At 35.8% G+C, this 27773-nt stretch overlaps 1 protein-coding gene across 1 annotated transcript; it reads left to right on the forward strand.

Annotated features, from left to right (window-relative positions):
* LOC119001601 (cohesin subunit SA-2-like) lies at positions 1-26987 on the forward strand. Its single transcript, XM_037067013.1, has 7 exons — positions 1-164; positions 3718-3796; positions 9458-9622; positions 15324-15420; positions 20500-20576; positions 22527-22731; positions 26983-26987. The coding sequence occupies exons 1-7, from the start codon at positions 121-123 to the stop codon at positions 26985-26987; spliced, it is 672 nt and encodes a 223-aa protein (XP_036922908.1). The 5' UTR covers positions 1-120.
* The last annotated feature ends 786 nt before the right edge of the window (positions 26988-27773 follow it).

Here is a 27773-nt window from a genome sequence, read left to right on the forward strand (position 1 = left end):
GGCATTCCTCCCCTTTAAAGGAATTGTCTGTCTTAGAAGAAAGAAGCAAACCATCGGTTTACCCACGTAAATATATGAATATATTTCTGACATTGGGGCGTTCCAGAAGATGATAAAGAAATGATAGCAGCTCCAGAAATACCAACTGATTTTAATCTACTTCAGTAAGTATATTACAATGATTTTAGATACTTGTTTTTTCCACAAAATAGAAAACATTAAAATTACTTCTGCTTGAGAAGATCGAATGCATAATACATAGCATAGTACGTACAGTTTGAAGCAGTTTATATTAGTGCTCATTGAACTCTGTATGTAGCAGTAATTATTTCATGCTTTTTTGTGCTGTTTTAAATTTATTTTTTAATTTAGATACTGCATAATTTATTATTTATGCTGTGTAGTTGAGTCCATACTTGGTTTTGTAATAGCAACTACTTTGAGGGAATGTAATGAAATTCTTAAAAAGTGTTCTTGTTAATAAGGAATATATATCATGCAGTGGTACTTAGGACGTAATGTCAGCTTTCTGTTATAAAATCAAATGATGATGTGCTAAAAAAAATTTGGTAAAAGGCGAAAAGATTTATGTGATCTGAAGAGAAACCAGAGTATTAAAAAAACAAAATTGGGAGAGTAGGACATGCTCTTCATATTTTTACAGGAATAATTATACACTTGTTGATCCATAAAGTGACTTAAGCATAGACATTTTGTTATCCTTAAAAGCTCCCTATATTCCTTATTCAGCTTTTATTCTATGTACTCCTTGGTGATGTTGGGAAGAATTTGAATTACTATATGTAATAGTTCTTTTCATAGTATATCCCAGTTTCATGAGGTGTCTCAGTAAAAAGCGAACCTTTAAACTGCCTGTGGATTTCTTTAACTTTACATACATATGTACCACACCGTATTTGCTACAAGGGTCTTTATAAGACTTGATTTGAAAACAGTCTGGTTGCTAAAAATTTTGAAAACAACATATATATCTTTGTACATAATGGTAGTCAGCCTTCTTTTGATGGTGTGTGGATTTTCATTTTTAACTAATTTTCAGTGGACACAAAGGATCTAGTAGGATATTGCCAACATTTCAAAGTATGATTTTTTTAAAGATTTTATTTATTTATTTTTAGACAGAGGTTAAGAGAGGGAGAAAAACATCAATATGTGGTTGCCTCTCATGCACCCCCCACTGGGGACCTGGCCTGAAACTCAGGCACGTGCCCTGACTGGAAATTGAACCAGTGACCCTTTGGTTTGCAGGGTGGTGCTCAATCTACTGAGCTACACCAGCCAGGGCTAATTTTTAATGTAATTTTAATCCCAGTATTTATTGATGTATATTGATTCCATTTTAGAGATTTTTGAGGAAAATTTTGTTTTTCTTTTGGTTTGAAGGAGGCTATGGGCTAGTCTGAGAAAATAATTTTTGTTTGACTATTGTAAAATTGTCTTACCAAATTTTTACGTATTAAGGGTTAGAGGTGATTAAAAAGGTTTGTATTATAAACTAGACCATTGAGCATTAGAATATTTTGAGTAAGTAGGGCCTGAAAAAGAAGATAATGTATGAGATAAAATTGACTCGTGGAGGTAAATAGTATTTGTGTGGGGGGGGGCAGGGTAAAGAGATAAGAGTGGAAGATTCAGTCATGTGGTAGCTAACTCATGAAGTTTCAAGCCACTCAAAGGTTAAGCCGGTATGCTCCTTAAACACATCTATTGTGTCTAGGATAGGTTGTTGTTGTTTTGATCTTGAAAGCATAGGAAAGCACTGGAGAAAGAGACTCAAGCGAATATTTCTTTGACTGAGGATATTTTAGACTCCCATACTGGTTACTCACTTCAGCTGTCTCAGAAGGTTTTCTGAGTTAGTAATCAAACCTCTAATGGCTTGTTCTTTTAGTTAGGTAGCTCGGAGATGTCGATTAAGAGTGTGATTTAGGCCCTGGCTGGTGTGGCTCAGTGGATTGAGTGCCAGACTGCGAACCAAAGGGTCACCAGTTCGATTCCTAGTCAGGGCATATGCGTGGGTTGCAGGCCAGGTCCCTGATGGTGGGCACATGAGAGGTAACCACAAATGGATGTTTCTCTCCCTCTCTGTCTCCTTCTCCCCTGTCTAAAAATAAATAAATAAAATCTTTAAAAAATAAAAAAGTATAATTTAGCTTTTGATTACTCTGGGGCCATTGGAATATTGTGAAGGCTAATGTTCGTTTACAGACTTATAATAGTTATTGAGCTAAAAGAGTTGGTGTCCCACAAATGTCTTGGGGAGAAAGAAGTATTACTCCAAGATACTTAAACACATTTTCAGTTTTTTTTTGCAAGGTCACATAGCTGTGTGAGAAGAATACTGATGACAGCAATCTTCTTAAGATGTTAACAGGCATGAGTTTCAGGGTTCATATTATAGTAGTCATTCAGTTTTTGGTGCGTTAACTCTTGGAAATGGTGTTTATTACAGGCCCTTTCCTCACAAACATTATAGGACGTAGTTAGGATTGCCACTATCTTCAATATATTGTTTAAATTACTGGTAAGTAAGTGCTATAAATAGTACATCTCCCCCAGGATCTTAACCATCACTTTAGATTTATAAAGTATTTCTCCTACCTTGCAGCCTCTGGACAACTGGTTATTGTAGCAATAAAAATGGAAATAGAAGAAATCTAGTTAGCGAAGACTAGCTTTAGAAAGATAGCCTTTCACTTTGATCCATATATTTTAAGCAAATCTGGTACTAGGTTTACACATTTATCTTTTATGGGTGTGGCTCCATTCTAAAATACATTGTGACCCAAATACCAAGTATACCGTGCCTTACAGCATTTAAATGATGGTATGTTACTATTATTTAGATAGGTGCTTGTTAACATATAGGAAGCATGACACATATTTATTTAAATTAGTCTGTTTCTGTATGTGGAAGAATATCCAGATTATACAAAACATTCCTCCTACTCCAACGTAAGGCACAGTTCATAGAACTATAGATTTATATTATGGAGATTGAAGAGACTTTAGAGATTTCATTCCTTCCTACATACACATTATTTATAGATGAGAAGATTGAAAGATTATCACTTGTCCAGGATCACGTACTTTCTTAGTACTAGAACCAGTCTCTGACTATTGCTCACCATCTCTTTAGTTTATAAAGGATTTTGGTCAATTTACATACTTTTCTGCTGTGTTTCATATGATTTACTTTGTAATAAGGTTTTATATATCCTTTCAGAAATACATGTTACACCTAGATTTATAAATGTTTTTGAGTGAGGTAGTAGAGGACAGAGGAAACTTAGTATTGCTAAATTTCTTTAGTAAAATTAATCTAGTGCCTGGTGTTTAAACACAGTTTCCCCTGAGCTCTGTGGTCTTGGAGTCAGAAAATGAAACCAGCTATTAGAGCAGAATACTTAGTTCCTATGGTTTTGCTTTTGTTTGGTCAAAAATTAACAAAGTATAGAAATGTTTAGACATTAGTGTTTCAGATTATTGTTTCTGTAATTGGTTATGTAATTTTATATGTTTGGTAATGAGCTATGGTATGATTTGGAAAATCACCTTAATTACATGTAATGCTAATAGGGAATTTTGTAATGACTTAACCAAACCTTTTTTCTTAAAGAAAACATGGCAAAAATTAGAAACTCCATCTACATTTCTAAGTGAGGTTTTAAATAATTGCTTATCTTTCTGTTACAGGGAGTCAGAAACACATTTTTCTTCTGACACAGATTTTGAAGACATTGAAGGAAAAACCCAAAAGCAAGGCAAAGGAAAAGTATGTATAGAATATGTGACTTTATTTTGATTTGTAAGGTCATTCATATACATATGTGCACATACATAATTATGTATATAATATATATAGTTGTTTTAGTTATAGGTCAGATGTTGTTATCTTTTAAAATGCCCTTTTTTCTGATTGGTATGGGAAGCCTTCTAAACACATGTGCTTTCTGGGATTCCAGGTCAAGTACCTTTTGATTATCTATTTCTACTACTATAAAGTTGAAATTAATAACACATCGTTGTTTCTAGTAGTTTATTTTGTAAAGCACAGTATGCTAAGCAAAATGTGATAATTCTGTTGGCGTTTTTATTTACATGTCAGTAGTCAAATACAAAGCAAAACAGTAAATACAATTAGCTATTCTTAAAACACCCTACACACATAACCTGCAACCTGTTTATGTCTAATGGCTTACTATGGACAATAGTTTTCCTCATTCTAAATAATGTCAAGTGAAGCTCTGAGTCAATAGAATCCAAGTTTAAAATATGAGTGGGTACCCTGAGGACTCTGAATAACTTGGCTAATGGTTAAATCATTTTGCTGTTTTCAGTACATTTAACTCTGTGCATGTGTGTAATATAGTGGGCAAAATATGACATGCTACTGTTCAGCATTTTGGATTTGTATTTCCTCATGACACATTTATTTTTAAAAAGTTTAATACAGAAATGTATAATGAACAAAGCAAAATTTTCCCATGAATCTAGCACCCAGAGGTAATGTATCCTTTAAACATTTTGGTGAACATACTTTCATACACACAGCTGTGTATAAACCCAAACATAGAATTTTACTTAAATGGAATCCTACTATACAAACTTGCTTTTAAAACTCAATCGTATGGTGTCAGCAGCTTTCCTATAGTGAATTTTTTCTGTGTGTAATTTTTAATGGTGTGGTAGGATCCCATTTTGTGTATGGAACATAATTTATTTAGCTCATGTAACACTATTTTAGAGTGCACATAATCCATGTTTATAATTTCATATGCATAATCCCTTAAAAAGTAGTTTTGAGAGAGAACAAGTGTGAATGAATAAAAATAATAACTCATGACTCTCCAAAGACATCCATAAGTTCTAGTGGATAGTGTGTTTATTCATTAGATAATAATTTTTCTTGTTTTGTAACCATCTTGCAAAACTGAAATTCTACTTTTGACTTTGAGTTTTGTCCCAGTTTGTAAATTAAATCACAGCGGCATCAGCATAGAGGACTCCCCAAAGTTTTTGTGCTACAGTTTGGTTAACTTCCTATAGCCACTGCTGTGAGTTGTTTGTAGGGAAGACCATGGATTATAATAACAATAACTGCCATGTTTGACACTATACTATGTATATTCCATGCACTGTGGCATGTTATCTAATTTAATATTTGAATAGCCTTATGGAATAGAAGTCTTCCTGGTTTTATAGATAGGAAACTTGAGGTCCACAGAACTCAGTGGTTAAAGAATTTCTGACAGTAACCAGCGGGGAGGGGAGACAGGGATCGCAGGGGAAAGAAGGGTCATCAGTGAATCTTTGTCCGTGTATAAAGGACACATGGACAAAGCCAAAGGGGGAAAGGATTGAGGGTGGAAGGTGGGCATGGGAAAGTGGTGATGGGAAAATGGAGACAACTGTACTTGAACAGCAATAAATTTTTTTTTTAAAAAGGAATTTGAGCCCACATCTGTTGAAAGATGGTGCTTTTAATCCACTATTGCAGCAATTTTCAACTGGTACGCCACAGCAATTTTTAAAACATGCAATACCTGACTTTATACTCAGGGTCTCTGATCTCTTTTCCCTTAGACTGTCAAATAAGATGACTGTCTCAACAATAACTTTTCAATGTCAATGCCCTGTCTTATACCATAAATATATAGATCTTATAATACTTGCATCACATCACGTAATAAAACTGTGTCTGATTGGTTAATTTTTGGTCCCAGAAATCCTTATATACACATATAGACACCTGATTTTTTAAAAAGTTACTGTGGAGCAAAAAGGATAGGTAATTACTATTTTTTTTAATCATTTAAAGTTATACCTATTATTTGTCAGATTGGCAGAAAATGTAATAGTTTTTGTTGTGCTGCGAAATTTTAGTAATTAGTTTTATGTGTGCCATGACATGGAAGAGGTTTAAACAACACTGCATTGTGTAGTATATTACCTCATAGGTTTTGTTTTCAGATTTTTGCCTCTACATGATTGAACTCAGGTTAGCATGTTTTCTTCTTGTACTTTTCTGTATTATCATAACTCTGCACATTGTATTTTTTATAGCACATCATATCCACTGAGCGATTTTAATTGTACTAATTAGTTTTTCATACCAACAGGGAATATTGAGGCATATGATAGATAGATTGCAAACATATAGCTCCATTTTTAATTAAATCATTTTATTGTTACTCTATTAAAGTTGTCCCAATTTTTCCCCCTTTGCCCTCTTCTGCCCATGCCCCCTCCTCACTCGCACAGTTAGTTCCTACACTGCTGTCCATGTCTGTGGGTCTTTCATACATGGTCTTTGTCTCATCCAGGGTGACCAACCCTTTGGAGTCTCTGGGCCACACTGGAACACTGGAAGAAGAGTTGTATTGGGCCACACATTAAATGCATTACAACATGTAATCGCAAAAATATCTCAGTGTTTTAAGTAAATTTACGATTTTGTGTTGGGCTGCATTCATAGCCATCCTGAGCCACATGCGGCCCAGAAGCCGCAGGTTGGACACCCCTGGTAGTACCTTCCCCCTTCTTTCCACCATTATCAACCTCCCCCCTCCCTTCTGGTTACTTTAAGTGTTTTCCATGTCTCCATGCCTTTGGTTCTATTTTGTTCATTCGTTTATTTTGTTCATTAGATTCCTCTTATAGGTGAAATCATATGGTATTTGTCTTTCACTGACTGGCTTATTTCACTTAGCAAAATATTCACAGTTCCATCCATGTTGTTGTGAAGGGTAGGAGTTCTTTCTTTCTGCTGTGTAGTATTCCATTGTGTAAATGTACCATAGTTTTTTGATTCACTCAATTACTGATTGGCACTTAAGTGGTTTCCAGCAATTGGCTATTGTAAATAGTGTCCCTATGAACGTGGGTGTGCATAAGTTCTTTTGAATTTGTGTTTCAGATCTTTTCTTTCACTGTTGTCTCTGAAAATCCTTTTATTCGGGACAAAAGCCTTTTCATTCTACAATGAAGAATTAATGGCTTAGCCCCCAGTGGTTTGGTTTAGTGGGTTGGGTCCTGCAAACTGAAGGTGGCAGGTTGAATTCCTGGTCAGGGCACATGCCTGGGATGCAGGCTGGGTCTGAGGGTATGTTCCCAGCAGTGGAATCACTGGGTCAAAAGGCAGTTCCGTTTTTATGTTTTTGAGGAAATTCCGTGCCAGTTTCCACAGTGGCTACACCAGTCTGCATTCCCACCCATAGTACACTAAGGTTCCCTTTTCTCCATATCCTCTCCAGCACTTGTTGTTTGTTGATTTATCAATGATGGCCATTCTAACATGTTTGAAATGATATCTCAGTGTGGTTTTAATTTGCATCTCTAATGGCTAGTGATGTTGAGAGCATCTTTTCGTATGTCTATGGGCCCTCTGTATGTATGTCCTCCTTGGAGAGGTATGTATTCAGATCCTTTGCCCATTTTTTAATTTGATTGTTTGTCTTCTTGGTGTTGAGTTGTATGAGTTCTTTATATATTTCAGAGATCAAACCCTTGTCTGATGCATCATTGGCAAATATGTTTTCCCATACAGTTAGTTCCCTTTTCATTTTGATGATGGTTTTTTTAGCCATACAGAAGCTTTTTAGTTTGATGTAGTCCCATTTTTCCCTTTATTTCCCTTACCCTGGGAGATATATTGGCAAAACTATAGCTCCATTTTAATTAACATTTCACACTTCTCTAGTGTACTCTTTGTAGTTGATCTTTTCTTTCACTGTTGTCTCTGAAAATCCTTTTATTCGGGACAAAAGCCTTTTCATTCTACAATGAAGAATTAATGGCTTAGCCCCCAGTGGTTTGGTTTAGTGGGTTGGGTCCTGCAAACTGAAGGTGGCAGGTTGAATTCCTGGTCAGGGCACATGCCTGGGATGCAGGCTGGGTCTCCAGTCGGGGGGTGTGCGAGAGGCAACTGACTGATGTTTCTTTCTCTTTCACACATTGATGTTTTTCTCCCCCCTCTCCTTCTTCCTTTCTCCTCTCTTTGCAAGTAAATAAATAAAATCTTTTTGAAAAGAATTAATGACTTAGCTTCACAAAGACTGAATATCATTAACAAAACAATGTAAATTAACACTAATATTTTTCAGTTGTTAGGAAGGGATTTGACATAGTTAAGAGTAGGATTGTTTTGGAGGAGGAAGAACCCCTTATGGGACAAAGTATAGAAGCATACAGGGTGTCAGTGGAAATAAATTTGTAGACCTAGCTATAGATAGGGGTCTGCAAACAAACTATGGTCTGTTTTTGTGTACTGCCCATGAGCTAAGAATTGTTTTTACACTCTTAAGGGTTTGTAAAAATAAACAAAGAATATGACAGAGCAGTTACATGGCCTGCAAAACCTAATTTTCTATCTGTACAGAAAGTTTGCCAACCTTTGCTCTAGGTCATAGAAATGTGTTGGTCTGAAGGAGACCACAGAAAATGATGTATTCTAATCTGTAAAGATTTTAGTACAAATCTGGCATTGTAGAAATGAGAACTCCGAGTTTAGGGAATGACTTATTTTTCTGTAACAAGGTATAAAAGCTGTGAGAGGTATTTTATAACTCAGACATACAGGTAACCGTTTCACTAATTTATGAATCTCCCCCTACCCCCAATATTGGCAACTTTCTTATAAAGGGGTTATATTTCCATAGTGTTCACATAAATTGAATTTTCATGATAAATAAGTATTGGAGGGAGGGCCCAGACAAGAATGAGGTCGATATACCTATTTGTATTATTGAGAATTCCTTTGTCAGTGCACTGCAATGATTTATAAGGCTAACAATAGGTATCAAGCTAAAATGTTAAACTAAGTATGACTTACCTATTTGATAAAGCAGCAGTCCTATAAAGTAGACAGAGTTTTATTTGTCCTTTATGGATTAGAAATCTCTCTGAAGCATAGCTTGGTTAAGTAACTTGCCTAAGATCACTCAGTTCATGGAAGCAGAAGTTTGGCCCCATGGAGTCTGTCAGTAGGCGGAGGCTGTGCTACCTAATCACAATGTTATGTGGTATACATGGTAGTATAAATGAAACAATACCACAAACAGCCTGTCACAACAGGCTGAAACAATACCACAAACAGACTGTCACAACAGCCTCTTTTTGCCATATCATTTTACCATATTTTGCTGTGTATAATAAGCACTTGTCCAAATTTTTAAGGGAAAAATAAGGATGCATATTATACATGGGTAGAACGATTACCTGATGTAAGCATAATAATCTCATGTATACTGTGCACAAAAAATTGGGGTTTCTATACATGGGAATGTATTATACATGGCAAACTACAGTATATGACATGTATAGCACTCCTCTTTAGGTTTGGGCATGATTATGTAACCAGTTCTTTGGTTTGTAGTTTTAATTTGAACTCTTCAAAGGTAATGATATAACCTAACCAACTTATGTTTTTATGCAGACTTGTAAAAAAGGCAAAAAGGGCCCAGGAGAAAAGGGCAAAGGTGGAAATGGAGGAGGAAAACCTCCTTCTGGTCCAAACCGAATGAATGGTCATCACCAACAGAATGGCGTGGAAAACATGATGTTGTTTGAAGTTGTTAAAATGGGCAAGAGTGCTATGCAGGTAATGTTTATCATGTTCTTCCCAGTTCATTTGTATATGCTAAACTTCAGTTGTAGAAAATATATCCCCAGTTTTTCTAATTGTTTTTACAATTTTTCTAATATTGCTTATTAGAAAAAAAAACAAGCAACTAGTCAGAAAACTAGGGGTATGTCTGTTTAGACATAAGACCTTTAAGCTGTGTGTGGAATCATTTTCTGCATTATTTTCTTTTAATGATATATAATAAAAATTATTTGATCAAAAATATACTGATGTGAACCCTGACTATGAGTTTTCAATTTCCTCTGAATTTATATAGACACCATTAAAATATGAAGTCCTTTGCCCATGTAGAATTCTTGGTTGACCTAATATTATCACTTTCCACTTTAGCAAATTGAATTATTTTGATTACTGTTGTTGATTACACATTTTATTATTTGTGTTTTTTCTTAGCAGAAGAGCAAAAGGTTATATATCCATGTCAGATCATCCTAATTTTGTTTCTTCTGTGTAATCAATTATATGACAATAGCATTTAGGTTTTATAATGGGGGCTTAAACCCATATGGTTTTAAAATATTGAATAAACACTATACTCAAAGAATAATGCTTCATAAAATTATTTAATTTATAAAATCTATAAACAGTGGTTTCTTTCCTTCGTAGAATCAAATTTAATCAATAAAAGGCACACATAGATGGGTTAGGGAGAACTAGCCATTTAAGCTTTCTGTTAATAAGTGAAAGGCAGGTCTTGTTTATAAATAATGGATTTATCTGAGTACATGGTGGTTTTGTAAATAAATTTTAAAATTATCAATTGGAACTAATAAAGATCATTTTTTACATGTAAGACAAAAAAGAATTGTTTGTTTTTGAGCTATCACCAGTTGTGCAGAACATTATATTTTCCTAAGTTTGAATTTGCCTTTGTTTATTCATACATGGTTTGCTTTCATATATTTGTGACTAAAGTGTGGTTTTATTTCTTGTTTAATGTTTTAAATGATTATGTTGTGGGTACATTAGATTAAAAAATAATATCTATGTTACTATGCTATAGTTTATTTAGTCATTCCTTAATTTAAAAAATTATTTTTCTTGTTCCCATTTTGGGTTAATTTTATCAAAGGGATAAATTGTCTTATTTTTATCATTTTAGATATTTTTATTTTTATATTATGCTTTTCTCTGTAATATTTGTTATATATAGTTAAATGTAATAATCTTTTTCCTGGTATCTTTCATTTTTGTTAATATAAGAAACCTTAATGTATATCCATGCTAATTAGGCTATTCTATTCTTGTCTAGTCTGTAGGGTTTTGTTTAGCTTTTTGGCTCATCAGAAATTTTTAGTATAAAATATGACGTTTTAGCCTTTTATATTTATTTTTTGTTAATGTTATTATCTCAGTATTTAAAGAATGAACATTTTTCTTATTTTTGTGTTACTTATGGTTTGTCATATATTAAGATTATACCTTTAAGCCATTTGTTTTTCAGTTTCTGAATGTGATTTCCCCCTTGAAAGTTGAATGCCCATAGTATCTCTGCATTCATTTTGGTAAATCCTCTGTCCACCTCCAGTTTATTTTGTGTACCTCTGCTTGCATTATCTAACACCAAATTTGATTAAGGAAGTCTTTTGTTTACAAACTTTAAGAGTTTTTCCTTATCTAAGCATTTCAGCTCAGATTTTGGGGGGGATACTCGCTATTCTCCACCACAGTTTGTATTCTGCCCCAGACCTGTTTTTCTCTGTCTGCAATAGCCTTTTTTCATCCTTTCTATATTACAAAGGCTTGACTGAATCAAACGTCACTCTTCTTTTGAGAAGCATTCTTGGGCTGTTTCCTTCTCCTATTGAATGTATTTCTTATTCTTGTCTTTCCATTATAGCACTCAGTGTAGTGTATTACAGTTATGCATATGTCTGAATTTGCTTTTAGGTTGTTAATTTCCTTGATCAGGTACTGTGTATTATTCATTTTTTCCGTCCCTGGGATCGATCTATTTCAGTAATTATAAGTGAGTGAATAAGTACAAGACTGGTTTTTCATTTTTAAATAGTTCTTACATTTTAAGAAAGGAAAAAGCATGCGTATGTCCCTACTTCTGTTGAGTTTTATTTATAGATACCGAATTTTATTGAGTAAGTTCTTAGCATACTATTTGATGATTAAAAATTTAAAATACATTTCAGTGGGATAGCTTGTACTTCGGTTATGGCAGGCTTGTATTCCTAGTATAAACCCTATTTGATCCTCATTAATAATTTTTAATGTGCTGTAATGACCTTTTTTGTTAGATTTCATTAAATATTTTTGTGTCTTTATTGATGAGAATAGCCCTCGTTCCATTTATTTATTGATGCCTAACAACTACCCCAAACTTAGTGTTATAAAAAAAACAACCATTTTATTATGTTTAATGATTCTGTGGGCCTAGAATGCCAGAACTAAATAGGGATGGCTATGTGTGCTCTCATCCATGATGGCTGGATCTTTAGCTGAGATAGCTTGATTGCATGTAGGTGACATAAACAGGAACTATAATCATCTGCAGGCTTCTTTATTCATGTTTGGTGCCTAGTTTGCAGTGATTTGAAGGCTAGGCTCAGCTGGAACTCTGTCTGGAAGACCTGCCTCAGGTCCTTCCATGTGGCATCTGGGTTTGGAGAGAGTATTCCTGGGCAGTAAGAAGTATCTAGTTCTCTAGTGCTTCCATAGCCCAATGCAGTTCAATGGCTGCCTGTGACCTAATCTTGAAAGCATCATTTCTACTACATTGTTTTGGAGAAGGGGACATAGACCCCACTTCTTGGGAAACGTCAGATGATTTGGATTCATGCTTTAAAACTCCCATAGTTGCATAATGCAGTCTCTTTATTTTCCCTGTCATATTTGGAATAATCTTAAACACACTTCTTTTATAAATTCACTTAGTTAACATACACAAGCTATTGTAAAATACAGTAAAGGATTGAAATTTAGAAACTAAGTCTAGTTTTATAGAATATCTTCAGTCAGTCTCTCTGAGTCAGATAAGTCTTAGATAATATTTTCTTCTTTTCTATATTGCATAATCACTTGTTTTGTACATCAAATTGTATGTATTTTATTTAATCATTTTGTACCCAGTTTTCATATGTATTGGCATATAACTGTAAAAATATTTTTTAAAGATTTCAGAGAGAGGGGAAGGGAGGGAAAAAGAGAGGGAGAGAAACATGGATGTGTTGCCTCTCGTACACCCCCAATTGGGGATCTGGCCTGCAACCCAGGCATGTGCCCTGACTGGGAATCAAACTAGTGACCCTTTGGTTCACAGGCCAGCACTCAATCCACTGAGCCATGCCAGCCAGGGCTGGTATATACTTTAAACATTTTCTGACTTTTTGTTCTTTATACCATCTTTATCATTCTAGTTTTTAAAATTTGTTTTATTTAAATTTTTTGTCTGTTTTGTGGTTTCCTTTTCTGTTCCCAAAGGAATAAAGTACTTTTTATTTTTTAGTTCTGCCCTAATGTTAAAAAATACTATATTGAGATATACTCATATACCATAAAACTCACCCTTGAAAGTATAAATTCAGTTGTTTTTAGTATATTCAGAGTTGTTCTGCTGTCACCACAATCTAATTTTAGAGTATTTTTTAATACTCCAGAAAGAAACCTTGCCCATTAGGTTTCTCCTCATCTTCCCCAGGTCTAAGCAACTCCTAGCCTCCTTTCAAATTTGCCTATTCTGGACAGTTCATGTAAATGAGATCATACAATATGTGGTCCTTTTTGATACTTACTTTGACTTAGCATAATGTTTTCAAGGTTCATCCATGTTGTGGCATGTATTATAAATTTGCCCTTTTTTTAATCATCAAATAATATTCCATTGTGTGAATATGTCTAACGTGTTGTCTATCCATTCATTGCTTGATGCATATTTGGTTTGTTTCCACTTTTTGGCTATTAAGACTGAATAATGCTCTTAAGAGTATTCTTGTACAGGTTTTTCTTTGGATATATATTTTCATTTTTCTTGGGTAATGTATACTCTAGGATGTGAGTTGCAGGGTAAATATGTTAGGTAGTTCATTAATTTTTTGAGGAGCTGCCAAACTGTTTTCCCAAAGTGGCAGCAGCATTTTATGTTTTTATCAGCTGTGCTTTAGTGTTCCATTTCTTCACATCCTTGTCAACATTTGTTACTGTCTTTATTTTCAAAATTTATTTATTAATTTTTAGAGCACAAAATATTAATTATGAAGAAGGTAGATTCACCTTTTCTTTGTTTCTTGTGCTGCTGGTGTAATATCTAAGAAGACTTTGCTTAATGCGCAGTTATGAAGATTTACTTATGTTTTAGCTCTTACAAATTATATCTTTGATCCATTTTGAGTTGTGTTGTATACAGTGTGAAAACAGGGTTGAGGTTCATTCTTTTGCCTACGTATATCCAGTTACACCAGCACCATTGTTAAAAAGACTAGGCTTTCTCCATTGATTTGTCTTGGTATCTTTGTCAAAAATCAAATGACCATCAATGTAAGGGTTTATTTCTGAACTCTCAATTTTACTGCATTGGATCTGCATGTTTATCCTTACATTAATACTGTACTGTCATTTTAAAAAAAAATTATTTATTTATCTTTAGAGGGGAAGGGAAGGAGAGAGGGAGAGAAATATCAATGTATGGTTGCCTCTGGTGTGTCCCCTGCTGGGAACTGGCCTGCAACCCAGGCATGTGCCCTGACTGGGAATTGAACCGTCATTCTCTGGTTCACAGGCCCGCACTCAGTCCACTGAGCCACACCATCCAGGGCAGTAATATACTGTTTTGATTAATGTAGCTTTGTAGTAAGTATTCAAGTCATGAAGTTGAGTTTTCTAATTTTGTTCTTCTTTTTCCAAAATTGTTTTGGCTGTTCTGGATCCTTTGCATTACCTTGAGAATTTTAGGGTCAGCTTTCCATTTGCTACTAAGAAACCAGCTGAGATTTTGATAGGGATTACATTGAGTCTTTAGATCAATTTGGAGAGTATTCTTATCTAGCAATATTAAGTCTGGATCCATGAAATGTCTGTCCTTCAGTCTGTTGCTTAGTCAGTCTTCAGTTTGCCTTTCTATTAATGTAGGGTTATCAGGGTTCATTGTTGAAAAACATTGTTATGCATCCACTTCTTTAAAATATTTTTATTCTGTTGTAGTGTTAATATTTAAACATCTAGTCTAGTATTTTAGTCAAAAAGAAATGTGTGTTACTTAATATTTTCTAGGATATTTTTAATAATATGAAATAAAAAGTGACTATGCTTTATCAGGTAATAATTTTACTGAATTTGAGCCTACTTTATGATTAAAATTTAAATTTTTTAAAAGATTTTATTTATTTATCTTTAGAGGGGAAGGGAAGGAGAGAGGGAGAGAAATATCAATGTATGGTTGCCTCTCTGAGTCCCCTGCTGGGAACTGGCCTGCAACCCAGGCTTGTGCCCTGACTGGGAATCAAACCGCAATCATCTGGTTCGCAGGCCCACGCTCAATCCACTCAGCTACACCAGCCAGGGCTAAAATTTAAATTTTTGTGTACAAGTATGTATATATTAATTTGAAGTAATGTGATACCATTTAATATTGAACTGTAGTGACTTTAATCAAATTTAATTTTTAGAACATTAGAAAAAGCTAACGAGTTTTTTTCTCCCTTTACTGTAGTCGGTGGTAGATGATTGGATAGAGTCATACAAGCATGACCGAGACATAGCACTTCTTGACCTCATCAACTTTTTTATTCAGTGTTCAGGCTGTAAAGGTAAGATATATTTATTTTGGGAGCAGGATGTTCTCAAATGGTCTGTTTTTCCTTGCACGTAAATAAATAAATAAATAAATATATACTTTACATGGAAAGTAATGCCAACATATTGAATTGTTTGCATTATAACCATGCAAAATGCATAAGGGAAAAGGAGCAAAGAACAAAGTGAGAAACTCTTTTGAGAGTTACATTCCTATGTGAAGTTAACTAAAAATTAGGCAATTTATAGTTATGTTACTTTTATTAGCTATATTTTCACTTTCAGCATCTGGTTTTAGGAACAAAGAAAGGGGTTAAGAAGGGAGGCAAAAGATAATTAAGAGATACCGGTTCAAATGGCAGGGAATTGTATAGTGTAGGGAATTAAAAGGTACCCTGAATGTAAGTGAGTAAGTAAGTTAAATAAGGTATTGGTGAAATTTAGTTTTTCTTCTCCAAGTTAGAGAAACTGGATTGGCGAGTGGGGTCTTGTTTAAAAATGTTTTTACTTTACTGTTTTTGGTCTATGTTTAGTGTTTCTGCAGTAGAAGTGTATAGGTACCCGTTTGTAGTGTTATGTAATCAAGAATGATGTCTTTTTTATTGTATTCTTTGAAAATGTAAGGTTGATTGCAGAACATCTGAACAGATGCCAGAAAGAATTTGATGAATTGCAATTCTTATTTTTTACCTTCAATCTTCCCTATAACACCACAGTATGGCCAGTCTTAGTTTCCTAAATAGGCTTCTGAATTGCAGGGTTTTTTTAAAAATTAATTTATTTAATTGTTGTTCAAGTACACTTTTCTGTCTTTTACTCCCATCCCAGTCCACCCCCCACTGCTCCCCACCTCCCTCCCATTTCCATCCCCATCCCCATTAGTTTTTGTCCATGTGTCCTTAATACTAGTTCCTGTAAACCCTTCCCTTTTCCCCCTGAAATTCCCTCCCCTCTCTTCTCTGGTCACTGTCAGCCTGTTCTCTATTTCAGTGTCTTTGGTTATATTTTGCTTGCTTGTTTGTGTTGTTGTTTAGCTTCCTGTTAAAGGTGAGATCATATGGTATTTGTCTTTCACTGCCTGGCTTATTTCACTCAAGAAGGCCACAGCCCATGCATGTTCCCTTTATCAGATTCATTTCTTTCCTGGCATCAGTGTAGTTATAAATAAAGAGCTTGCCAACTCAACATTTGGATATACTTTGTCACAAACCAGGTTGTCAAGATTTGTAAAAATTTAAAGTGTTGAAAACTTAAAATTATTGGGTAGATTTAAAATACTGCTATAATGTTTTTTTAGCATCAGCAAAGCTCCACTCAATGAAATTTACCATATAATCAAAGTTAAGGTTATTAAGTACTTTCAAAACACATTAAAATTAATTTGATAGACTTCTTTTATAAATGAATTAGGAACTGCTCTAAGTGTATACAATATACTTGTATCTTTTCCTGTGGCTTTGGGATTGTCATTATGAGCACCGGTTATTTTACTATAGTAGTGCCTTCTGTTACTGTTGAGGTTTGGAGGGAATTTGGCACTACTGAATGGCTCTAGACTGCTCTCTGTTTGATGATTCTGCCGTCGTTGTTGTTTCATCCCTCCCTTCCACCCCTTCTTCCCTCCCTTTCTCCTTTCTTTCTCTATCGTCAGCTGTCACTTTTCAATTTACCAGTTCCTAGCAGTCTCACTTCATGTCCCCCTCACTTTTGTGGCAGTGGGGTCTGACCTGATGTCCTAATTCACACCTGCCTCTGGAGTTAAATGCATGGGGTTTGTGATACCTATTATTTCCTTTTCTGCTTAATTTTGAGCTTTGGCCATCATATGGGCCTGTGAGATAAGAAGAGCTTTGGAAATGGACATTTGTCAAAATGTATGCAATATGTTTGCTTTGAGATTTATTTATATGTAACCCTTTATTTCATAGAAATTCTTTCAGAGATTGAGTTACTTGTGCTCTCTGTTTACAGCACCTGGGCATAAGTTATAGAAGGGGTCTGAAGACATATCCGTGACTCTAGATTAAAATTTTAGAAAAGCCTCCAAAAGATTTTTTAGAATGTTCTTTAGCCAAGGAAATGGTGGTATCTTCCAAATAAGTTAATATGTTTAAACAGTCATCGATGGTTCTTTGATGTTGTAGAAGCTCTTTCATAGCATCATTAGAAATTGATTTCATCTGTGGGAGTGCATCATGATGTAAATGGATAATGTCAGACAAATTGTTCAACCTCTTTTTTGCCTTAGCCTTATTTTCCTCATCCTTAAAGCCAGGATTATATAGTGCCTGCCTCATAGGCATGTTACCAGGCCTAATCCATATGTGAAGTGGCTGGTGCATAGTAAACTCAATGCGTGTTAGTTACTGGTCTACCCCTGCTGGTTCCTTTATTCTACTGGAAAGTTTAAAATGTGTGCCCATAGACAAGGAGTTCAAGTATCAATTGTTCTTTTCAGGTTTTGGGTTGAGAAGAGAGTATGATGTTTAATGGGTTTTATTTTTTAATATATATTTTATTGGTTATGCTATTATAGTTGTCCCATTTTTTTCTACCCTTTATTCCCTCTCTTCCCTGCACCATCCCTCCCTTCAGCATTTCTCCCTCTTAGTTCATGCCCATGGGTTGTACATACAAGTTCTTTGACTTCTACAATTCCTATACTATTCTTAACCTCCCCCTGTCTATTGTGGACCTACTATTTATGCTTCTTATTCCCTGTACCTTTTCCCTCACTCTTCCCCCTCCTCCTCGCTGCTGATAACTCTCCATGTGATGTCCATACCTATGATTCTGTTCCTGTTCTAGTTATTTGCTTAGTTTGTTTTTGTTTTAGGTTCTGTTGTTGATAGTTGTGAGTTTGTTGTCATTTTACTGTTCGTATTTTTTATCTTTTTCTAAGTCCCGTTATCATATCATATGATAAGGGCTTGGTGAAGATGAACTCTTTCAACTTGACTTTATCTGGGAAGCACTTTATCTGCCCTTCCATTCTAAATGATAGCTCTGCTGGATAGAGTCATTTTGGATGTAGGTCCTTGCCTTCCATGCCTTGGAATGCTTCTTTCCAGCCCCTTCTTACCTGTAGGTCTCTTTTGAGAGATCAGCTCATAGTCTTATGGGAACTCCTTTGTAGGTCATTGTCTCCTTTTGTCTTGCTGCTTTTAAGATTCTCTCCTTATCTTTAATCTTGGATAATGCAATTATGATGTACCTTGGTGTGTGTGCTTCCTTGTCCAACTTCTTTGGGGTCACCCTCTGAGCTTCCTGGACTTCCTGGAAGTCTATTTCCTTTGCCAGTTGGGAAAGTTCTCCTTTATTATTTTTTCAAATAAATTTTCAATTTCTTGCTGCTGTTGTTCTCCTTCTGGCCCCCTATGATTAGGAAGTTGGAACATTTAAAGATGTCCTTGAGGTTCCTAAAGCCTCTCTCTCTCCTTTTTTTTTTTTTTTGAATTCTTGTTTTTTCTTTCTGTTCTGGTCGGATGTTTATTTCTTCCTTCTGCTCTAAACTGTTCATTTGCGTCCTGGTTTCCTTCCTGTCACTGTTGGTTCCTTGTACATTTTCCTTTATTTCACTTTTCATAGCCTTCCCTTTTCCTCTATTTTGTGACCATATTTAACCACTTCTGTGAGCATCCTGAGTATCAGTGCCTTGAAATCTGCATGTGATAGGTTAGCTGTCTCTTCATCGCTTAGTTCTGTTTTTGGAGTTTTGGTCTGTTATTTCATTTGGGCCATATATTTTTGTCTCGGTGTACCTGTTACTACATTGTAGGGGGTGGGGTCTTAGATATTCACCAGGGTGAGGCAACCCATATCACTGCGTTGTGATGGTATATGTGGGGGAGGGGTCCAAGATGGAACAGTGCTACTTGCTGGGCTCTTGGCTGGCTTTAAGTCACTTCCCCCACTACCCACAAGCAAGGTGAGCCCTTCTGGTACTGATTCCCAGGTGAGGGGGTTGTGTACATTGTAGGACCCTGTGTGTCTCTCCAACTCCTGTGCAGTTGGGAGTTTCTCCCACTGCTGCAACCCCTAGAGGTGTATCACTCAGAAGTTTTGAGGCTTTATTTGCAAATGTGGGTCCCCCAGGTCCTCCAGCTGCTGCTTCCTCTGAGTCCTCTCCCCCGAGTCCTCCCCACGCCCGCTGCTTGTCTCCACCCCTCCTCCCAATCTGGATGAATGTTTCTTCTTTAACTCCTTGGTTCTTGAACTTCTGTACACTTCAGTTTTCTGGCAGTTCTGGGGTGCTTTTTGTTTTTAAGTTTTTTGTTGTTCTTTTTATTGTGTGAGGAGACAAAGTGTATCTACCGATGCCTCCATCTTGGCCAGAAGTACTCTTATTGTTTTAAAATTTAACATACATACAAGTACATGCATGTGCAAAAGGTAGCTTGGCCAATTGAAACAAATATTATATGTAATTGTTATAATAAATTTCATCTTCCTATGCTAAGAAATTCTTCTTTTAGATGTTACTGTATTTATGACATTTCTAGTGATAAAATTGGCAAGAAAAGTAATTCACCAATACAGATTAAGGTTTTGAAAATCCAGTTTTTTATTTAAACTTCCAACTATACATAGGCACCTGGATGGACAAGAACTATAACTTATATTTATTGAAACTCTTTTAGAGCAAGATGGGATGTAGTCACCTTACATGAAGTGTAGTGCTTAATGAACAATCCTGGCTGAAGTTAACTCTACCTACTATTACTCTTTCCCTGATTATCTTTAGTTTAGGTTCATCCTCAAGTTCTTAAATAATACTCTGAATGCTGCCTCATTCTTGATGACATGTGTTTTACATTAAAGAACTAAGCCAGTATACATATTACAGGCATGAGTAAAGTAAGTCAGGCAGAAATGGCCAAGGCAGACATCTGTCAGAAGTGTGGGGTTGCTTTCTTGTGCACATTGAGGTTGGGATTTGTACTTCATTCATAGGGTTGAGTATCACAGTAAAGGTCACTTACTGAAGAGTTAAACCTTATAATGTGACTGTAGACATCTTAATATTAGAGACTGACTTAAAAGTTCTCTTTTTCATATTTCCATGTATTAACTTTTCATACTTGCAATTTCAGGAGTTGTCACAGCAGAAATGTTTAGACATATGCAGAACTCTGAAATAATTCGAAAAATGACTGAAGAGTTTGATGAGGTAAATTACTCAATGTTTTGATAATTTTATGCGTGTTGATCTTGATTCACTCTTGAAAGTATTCTTAAATTTTGAGTGTTATGGATAAGAGCTCTGGCATCAGATTCAATCAGATGATGGCAATGTGATCTTGGGCAAGTTGTTGTCTCAGGATCATTTTCATCATCTGTAAAATGGTGCTAATAATACTTATAAGGCTGTTATGAAGGTTAAATTCAGTCGTGTTTGAAAAATTCCTCAGCATTTTATAATGCCTGGCACACAGTAAGAGCTTAATAAATGGTAGCTATTATTATTGTCAAAAATTGAAATATCAAGGAAGAATAAAGTTTAGAGACTAAGAACATATCTTGGAATGTTGTAAAAGGAAGATTTAGTGAATATCTGGAGGACCAGTAGTTTAGGGAAAAGACTATATGTACATGTACACACATAAATAATTTAGTTTAAAATCTCCTTTATGTTTCAAATATGAATAAGAACAATAAAAATAAATAGTAGCTTAGCCTTGAGTTGATCCTTTCATCAACGTGATGTCTTTGAAGTATTGTTACTGATAAAGATAATGTAAGCTGTTTCAGGGCAGGGGTTTTTATTTGTTCACAGCTGTATTTCAACACCAGTAGTTTTTACTTCAGAATTTTTCACTGTGGATTTTCTAGTAGAAACCCTTGTCTCATTTGAGTTTAATTTCATCATTTTTTCCTTGCTTACTCTGATGAAGGGGCTTTCAACTGTCATTCTAAAAGATAGACAAGAGTTGTTAAAATGGCTTTGTTGATCACTAAGTGCTATTAATCAGTCTCCAAGTAGTTAAGAGGTAATTATGAGTAATGGTATTATTTTAGCATTCTAATATTAAATGTTTTAGCAAGAACCTTCTAATTAAAAGGAAACAGCTGTTTGAGAGAAGAATCCTGAAATATGAGTTTAAAGTAATTAGCAAACCAAGTTGCTAACTACAATTAAGATGATATATTTTAATATAGTGAGTTAAATGAGTCAACAAGAAAATATGGGGGAAAAACCTTTTTGTGGAGTATTACCTTATTCTCAGAAGAGAAATAGTACCACTTATATATGGCATAGCTTAAAATTTAAAAAATACTGTTCTAATGAGAGCATTTGTTAAGAAATTTTACTGAATTGCTGAATACAATGATCTTTAGTCTCTAGGATACTCTTCTCAGAAGTTCTTTTTGAAGTTATATATGGTATTGGTCTCTGCTTTTATATTTAAGGACTTGTTTGTTTTTAATTAATTATGGAGATTCTCACTGTAGCCACATTGAAGAGTATTCCACCTTTGTATGGAAGAGTATTCGAGTACCAGTCTTTCTAGGCTATACTAGCTACATTTCATTTCTAGAAAAATTATCTGGTTGTCTGTGTCTGTTGACTGTTTGATGTCCTGAAGCTAATGAGAACATGCATTGCAATCTTTTGATTCTTTATAAATCATACATCAACCTATTAGATTGGCTGAGAATATTATTTCATAATTTTGAACTCATTTAAAAATATAACATTGGTTTGCTTTTGTTCTAAAGAAATTTCTAAAATACATCTTTGCTTATTAGAATAGTGTTTTACTCTGATGGGAGAGGGTTTTTATTTTTAAACTCTGAGTAATTGACATATTTTTATTGGTTAAAGTGAATTCAGAATAATTATTTTGATGTTAAATAAAAGCAGAAGTGCTCAAAGGTACTTCTGCCTCTGCATATTGTTTTCCTGTCTACTTTAAGGATTTTATTGAAAGAGAAATGTGAGATAAAAGGAGTCACTTCAACTTCTACCTGGGGTATTTCAAAAACAAGTAAAATTTACAACAATAAAACTTTTTTAAAATCACAAAACAAAAAAATATGAAAACCAAGAAAAAAACCCAAGTAAAATTTTATTGTCATGTCCTTTAAATCAAACAATTTTTTCAATTTTTTATTTTAGGATAGTGGAGATTATCCACTTACCATGGCCGGTCCTCAGTGGAAGAAGTTCAAATCCAGTTTTTGTGAATTCATTGGCGTATTAGTACGGCAGTGTCAATATAGTATCATATATGATGAATACATGATGGATACAGTCATTTCACTTCTTACAGGATTGTCCGATTCACAAGTCAGAGCATTTCGACATACAAGCACCCTGGCAGGTCAGTATTTAGAAATGTTTTCTGTGTATTTCCTAAGATTACTGATGAAAACAATTTCTATGAAAAGAAATGAAATAAATAATGACATAGTTAATTGATTTTATTTATAAAGTAACCATTAGGAGGGCACTCACCTCTCTTCTTTCAACTCACATGAATTCCTGGGCATGGGATGGTATTTTCAGTTTTGGTTCGTGAAGGCATACTTAAATTAGTATATAGTGACTTTTGTGGTAAACCTACTTGAATATTATGTTACAGAAAGGGAAGAGTTGGATAGGAATGTGTTGAGTTCTTGAAAGGTGAGGTGTTTTATCCAGGAGGATATGGACAGCAAATTTGGAAACAGCCAGTCATTTTGGATATGTAGTCCCAGTGACCCTTATTTTATTAAACTCTGGTATGTATAGTCCCTCCTGGTATGATGGTCCCTGTAGGATGATGCTTCCTCTGTAACCACATCACAAAAAGTTGATTTTTCTTCTGTTTCTGAGAAACTTTTAGGCAGATTCAAATTCTTTGATCTTTAAATTTTAATGATATGGATTGCATAATTGTGAAACAGTGATATTTGGTGTTGATGTTGATAAAATCTTTTGGTTTCTCCTTTATGCTAAAGATAAAATTATTGATACACTATTATAGGATATGTGCTTTTTGATTTGTGTTTGAATAAATCAAATGGGCATTGATTATTTCTTTAGTTACAGTATTTATGAATTATTTTTCATTCTCTTAAGTGTGGGGATATTTCTTTCCCTTTAGACTATTTTCCCAAATAATTAAAGATGTATTTCTGCTAAGTCCTATGCAGACAATCTTGTAAGTTTTTTGTTTTTAAATTCAAAGTCACAAAATATGAATGTGATCTTGTTTTATGAGTTTAGGTAGTATTTAATGTTAAGAACTTGATGGGTAAAGTACATTATAACAAGTGTGACAATGTAAGGTGAATAAATTTAGATTAGGAAAAACTGGTTTGCTGAGGATGTGAAATAGCTCAGAGCAGAAAATTGTGAATCTCTTTTAAAGAAAGACAACAGGAACAAATTGATTTAGTGTTATGTTCTGTCATGCAGTGAACTAGGTCTGAGAAATAGCCTCGAGTGAGCTAAAGAAAGCATGAAGTGGTCAGATATTTCCATTATTAAGTTTTAAATCACAGGCAGTGAGTATTGTCTCAGTAGTAAGAGTTCATCAACAGAGGGTAGTGAACTGAAGGAAGTCTCTCATTGGTTTATTATTAAAATATGACTTTTGAACTTTGGGCTTTTTATCTGTGTGGTCGTCATAATTTGACCATTGTCTTTGTGCTATGTAAAAGAGTAGAATTACAGGAAATACAATATTGCTAAAATTCCCCGAACATTTTTATACACTGTAGATTAACATAAAGCACCCAGGTTCCCTCTTTTTTTTTTTGGTTGCTGAGATAGGTAATTGCTAATTGCTGTATGAACCACAGTTTACTTGGAAGGTGAATCTTGATCTCTGAAAAAGATGATCAGGGAACATACAGTCTGGACACAGGTTAACAAGCTTTGAATCCTTCTTATATGAACTAATAATCTGAGGCAAATTTCTTACTCTTTCTGAGTTTCTGGTTCCTCATGAATGAAATGAGGATAATGTAGGGTTGGCCAAAATGTCTGTTTTTTTCCATAAAATAAAAGATACAGTTTTTGAACCTCTGGCCAAGATGGTAGCATAGATAGATACAGCTCACCTCCTTACACAACCATATCGAAATTACAACTAAAATACAGAATAGCCATCACTCAGAACTGCCAGAAATGGAGTTCAGTAGAAGTCTGACAAGTATGGAATTAAAGAAATGACCTCTATCCAGACTGGTAGGGAGTGTGGAGACACAGATCGGGCTAGTCCCACATCCACGTGTGTTGGGTAAAACTTCAGGAGGGATATCTCGAGAGTGAGGAGTCCCAGCTCCACAGCCCAGGGTTCCAGTGCCAGGAAGAGAAGTCCCCACAACTTCCAGCTGCAAAAGCCAACAAGGATTGAGTTGGTGGAAGAAACTGTTAAAGCTCCCAACAGTTCTTCTTAAAGAACCTACATACAAACTCCCCTACTCAGACTCACTCCCTCTGAGCTCCAGCACCAGGGTAGCAGCTTGAAAGGCAGGAAGAAACTGAAGTGCCTGGAATCAAGGTGAGCAGAGGCCATTGCCCCTTTTCTAAACCCTTCTACAACAAAGCCACAGAGCCAGAAAACTGCAGCCATATCTGAGATTCCATCAACCTGGCTAACACTGTATGACCTGCCTGGGAGGGATCCCCAGAGACTCCACCCCACCCAAATTACAGGCCCACCCTAGCTGCTTTTCCACAGGAATGGCCAGTTTGGGTTCTTGCTTTACAACTTCCTAAATCCTATTATTAAAGCAAGCCAACACCTGGACTCAATGAGCCCCAGGCCACAAAGTAGCAGTGGATAGATTAGTTTCACAGCTTGGCCTCACCTTGGAATGTCCAAGCCCAGCACAAGTAGCAGCCATCTGATAGTGCTTCCTATCTCAGGCATGGTGCCTCAGGCAAAACACAGGTGCAGGCTGACCTTGGCCCGCACCACCTGAAAACCAGAGACTCTGCACACCCAGTAGACATATAACAGACTACAATGAAGTACAGCCACCCTGCTCTGCACAGCTGATGCTCCAGAGGACAGAGGGTGGTGGTCAGTGGTCACAGCCAGTTCTTGCAGCTGACTGGCCTGGATAAATCCTTCCCACTGATCTGCCAACAGCAAGCAAGGCTCAACTACAAGAGGAGGGTGTATTCAACCCACATGAAGGGTACACCTTAAATACACAGCTTGGGTGATAGGGGAGGCTGTGCCACTGGACCCTACAGGACACCTACTACATTAGGCCACACTACCAAGACACGAAGTCATAGCAGCTCCACCTAATACATAGAAACAAACACAGGGAGGCAGCCAAAACAAGGAGACAAAGAAACGTGGCCCAAATGAAAGAACAGAACAAAACTCTAGAAAAGAATTAAGCAAAATGGAGACAAGCAATCTATCAGATGCAAAGCTCCAAACAAATGGTCTGGAACATAAGGAAGCAAAAAAACAACCAATCAGCAACAAGAAGAAAAAAGAATTTAAAAAAATGAGGATAGTATGAGAAGATGCTGTTACAAATTCAACTGGTCCAACATTTGCATCATAGAGGTACCAGAAAGAGAAGAGAAAGAGCAAGATATTGGAAATCTAGTTGAAAAAATAATGAAAGAAAACGTCCCTAATTTGGTGAAGGGAACAGTCATGCAAGTCCAGGAAGCAAAGACAGTAGTCCCAAACAAGTTGGATGCAAAGAGGCCCACTCCAAGACACACTATTATTAAAATGCCAAAGGTTAAAGATAAAGAGAAAATCGTAAATGTAGCAACAGAAAAGAAGTTAGTTACCTACAGGGAAGTTTCCATAAGACTGTCAATTGATTTCTCAAAAGAAACTCTGCAGGCTAAAAGGGATTGGCAAGATATATTCAAAGTCATGAAAAGCAGGGACCTACAGCCAAGATTGCTCTACCCAGAAAAGATATCACTGAGAATCAAAGGGGAGGTAAAGTGCTTCCCAGACAACAAAAAACTAGAGCTCATCATCACCAAACCATTATTATATGAAATGTGAGAGGGAATTATATAAGAAAAAGAAGATAAAAACTATGAACATTAAAAACGGCAGTAACTACGTATCTATCAACAAATCTAAAAAACAAACTAAGCAGACAAGAAGAACTGAGACAGAAATCACCAACATGGAGAGCATTTTGATGGTTGCCTGATGGGAGGGGGGAATGGGTGAAGAGGAGATTAAGAAGTACAAATAGTTACAAAATAGCCATGGGATGTAAAGTCTAGTACATGAAATGGAATAGACAAAGAACTTACAATCATGACCCATGGACATGAAAATGGTGGGGAGATTGGCTAAGGGTGTGGAGGGGTACTGGGTGGCGGGAGGGCAAAAGGGGAAAAATCGGGATAACTAATACCATAATCAATCAATAACTAAAAACTCATAAACCAAGATTTGGATAATGACTATTCATAACTATCTGAACTCTTGCTAATAAAAATCGGGAATCAAATAGGTGTGGCTAAGAAAGGATAGTTGTAGTTTTAATTTGCTCTTCTTTTATTTCCGTGTGTTTAAGGGCACTTCTTAGCATCTTTTCCATAAACTCTCTCTGCTCATGTCATTTGCCCTTTTTCCTAACAGGATGATATCCTCTTCTGCCTTGAAATGCTCTTTATGTATGAGGGCAGTCTTTCAAGCTTGATAAGCCAAAGATTCTCTACATTGCTTCCACCAAGAAGGATCACTTTCTGCTAATATGGCACCTTCGTGCAGTAGTTGTTACATTCAGCTCTACTATGTCTCCCAGTCAGATTAAACCTTGTCCACAAGGGCTTTCTCAACCTGCTCACCTTTTCATCTGCTCCCATTGCCACATACAAAGGATATTTATTAACTTTTAGAGCTGAGATTTCTGAGATCAGCTATCCCTGGGTTAGCTTACTACTCTCCATGTTTCTCTGATGTACTGCCTATTACCTCTTACACAGTCTTTGCAACCTGCACTTTTCATTTGTCTCCAAGAATGCTTTAAAAAAAAAAAAAAAAACGTTTAGCCCTGGCTGGTGGCTCAGTTGGATGGAGCACTGTGCCATATACCAAAAAGTTGTGGGTTCTATGCCCGGTTGTGCAGCACAGAGAGGAGGCAACCCATCAATATTTCTCATATTCTCACATCTTCCTTCCTTCCTTCCTTCCTTCCTTCCTTCCTTCCTTCCTTCCTTCCTTCCTTCCTTCCCTCCTTCCCTCCCTCCCTCCCTCCCTCCCTCCCCTCTTCCTCCCTCCCTCTTTTTCTTAAAAAAATCAGTAACATATCCTAGGGTGAGGATTTTTCTTTTTAAAAGATTCTCAGAGGGTTTTTTTCTGTTCACCTTGTTATTTCTGTATTACACCTGATAAGAAAAATGCCTCAACAACATCCTGGTAAGACCAAA

This window comes from Sturnira hondurensis, unplaced genomic scaffold (genome assembly GCF_014824575.4).
Source record: "Sturnira hondurensis isolate 20B ecotype Veracruz unplaced genomic scaffold, ASM1482457v3 Scaffold0016960, whole genome shotgun sequence".
NCBI lineage: Eukaryota > Metazoa > Chordata > Mammalia > Chiroptera > Phyllostomidae > Sturnira > Sturnira hondurensis.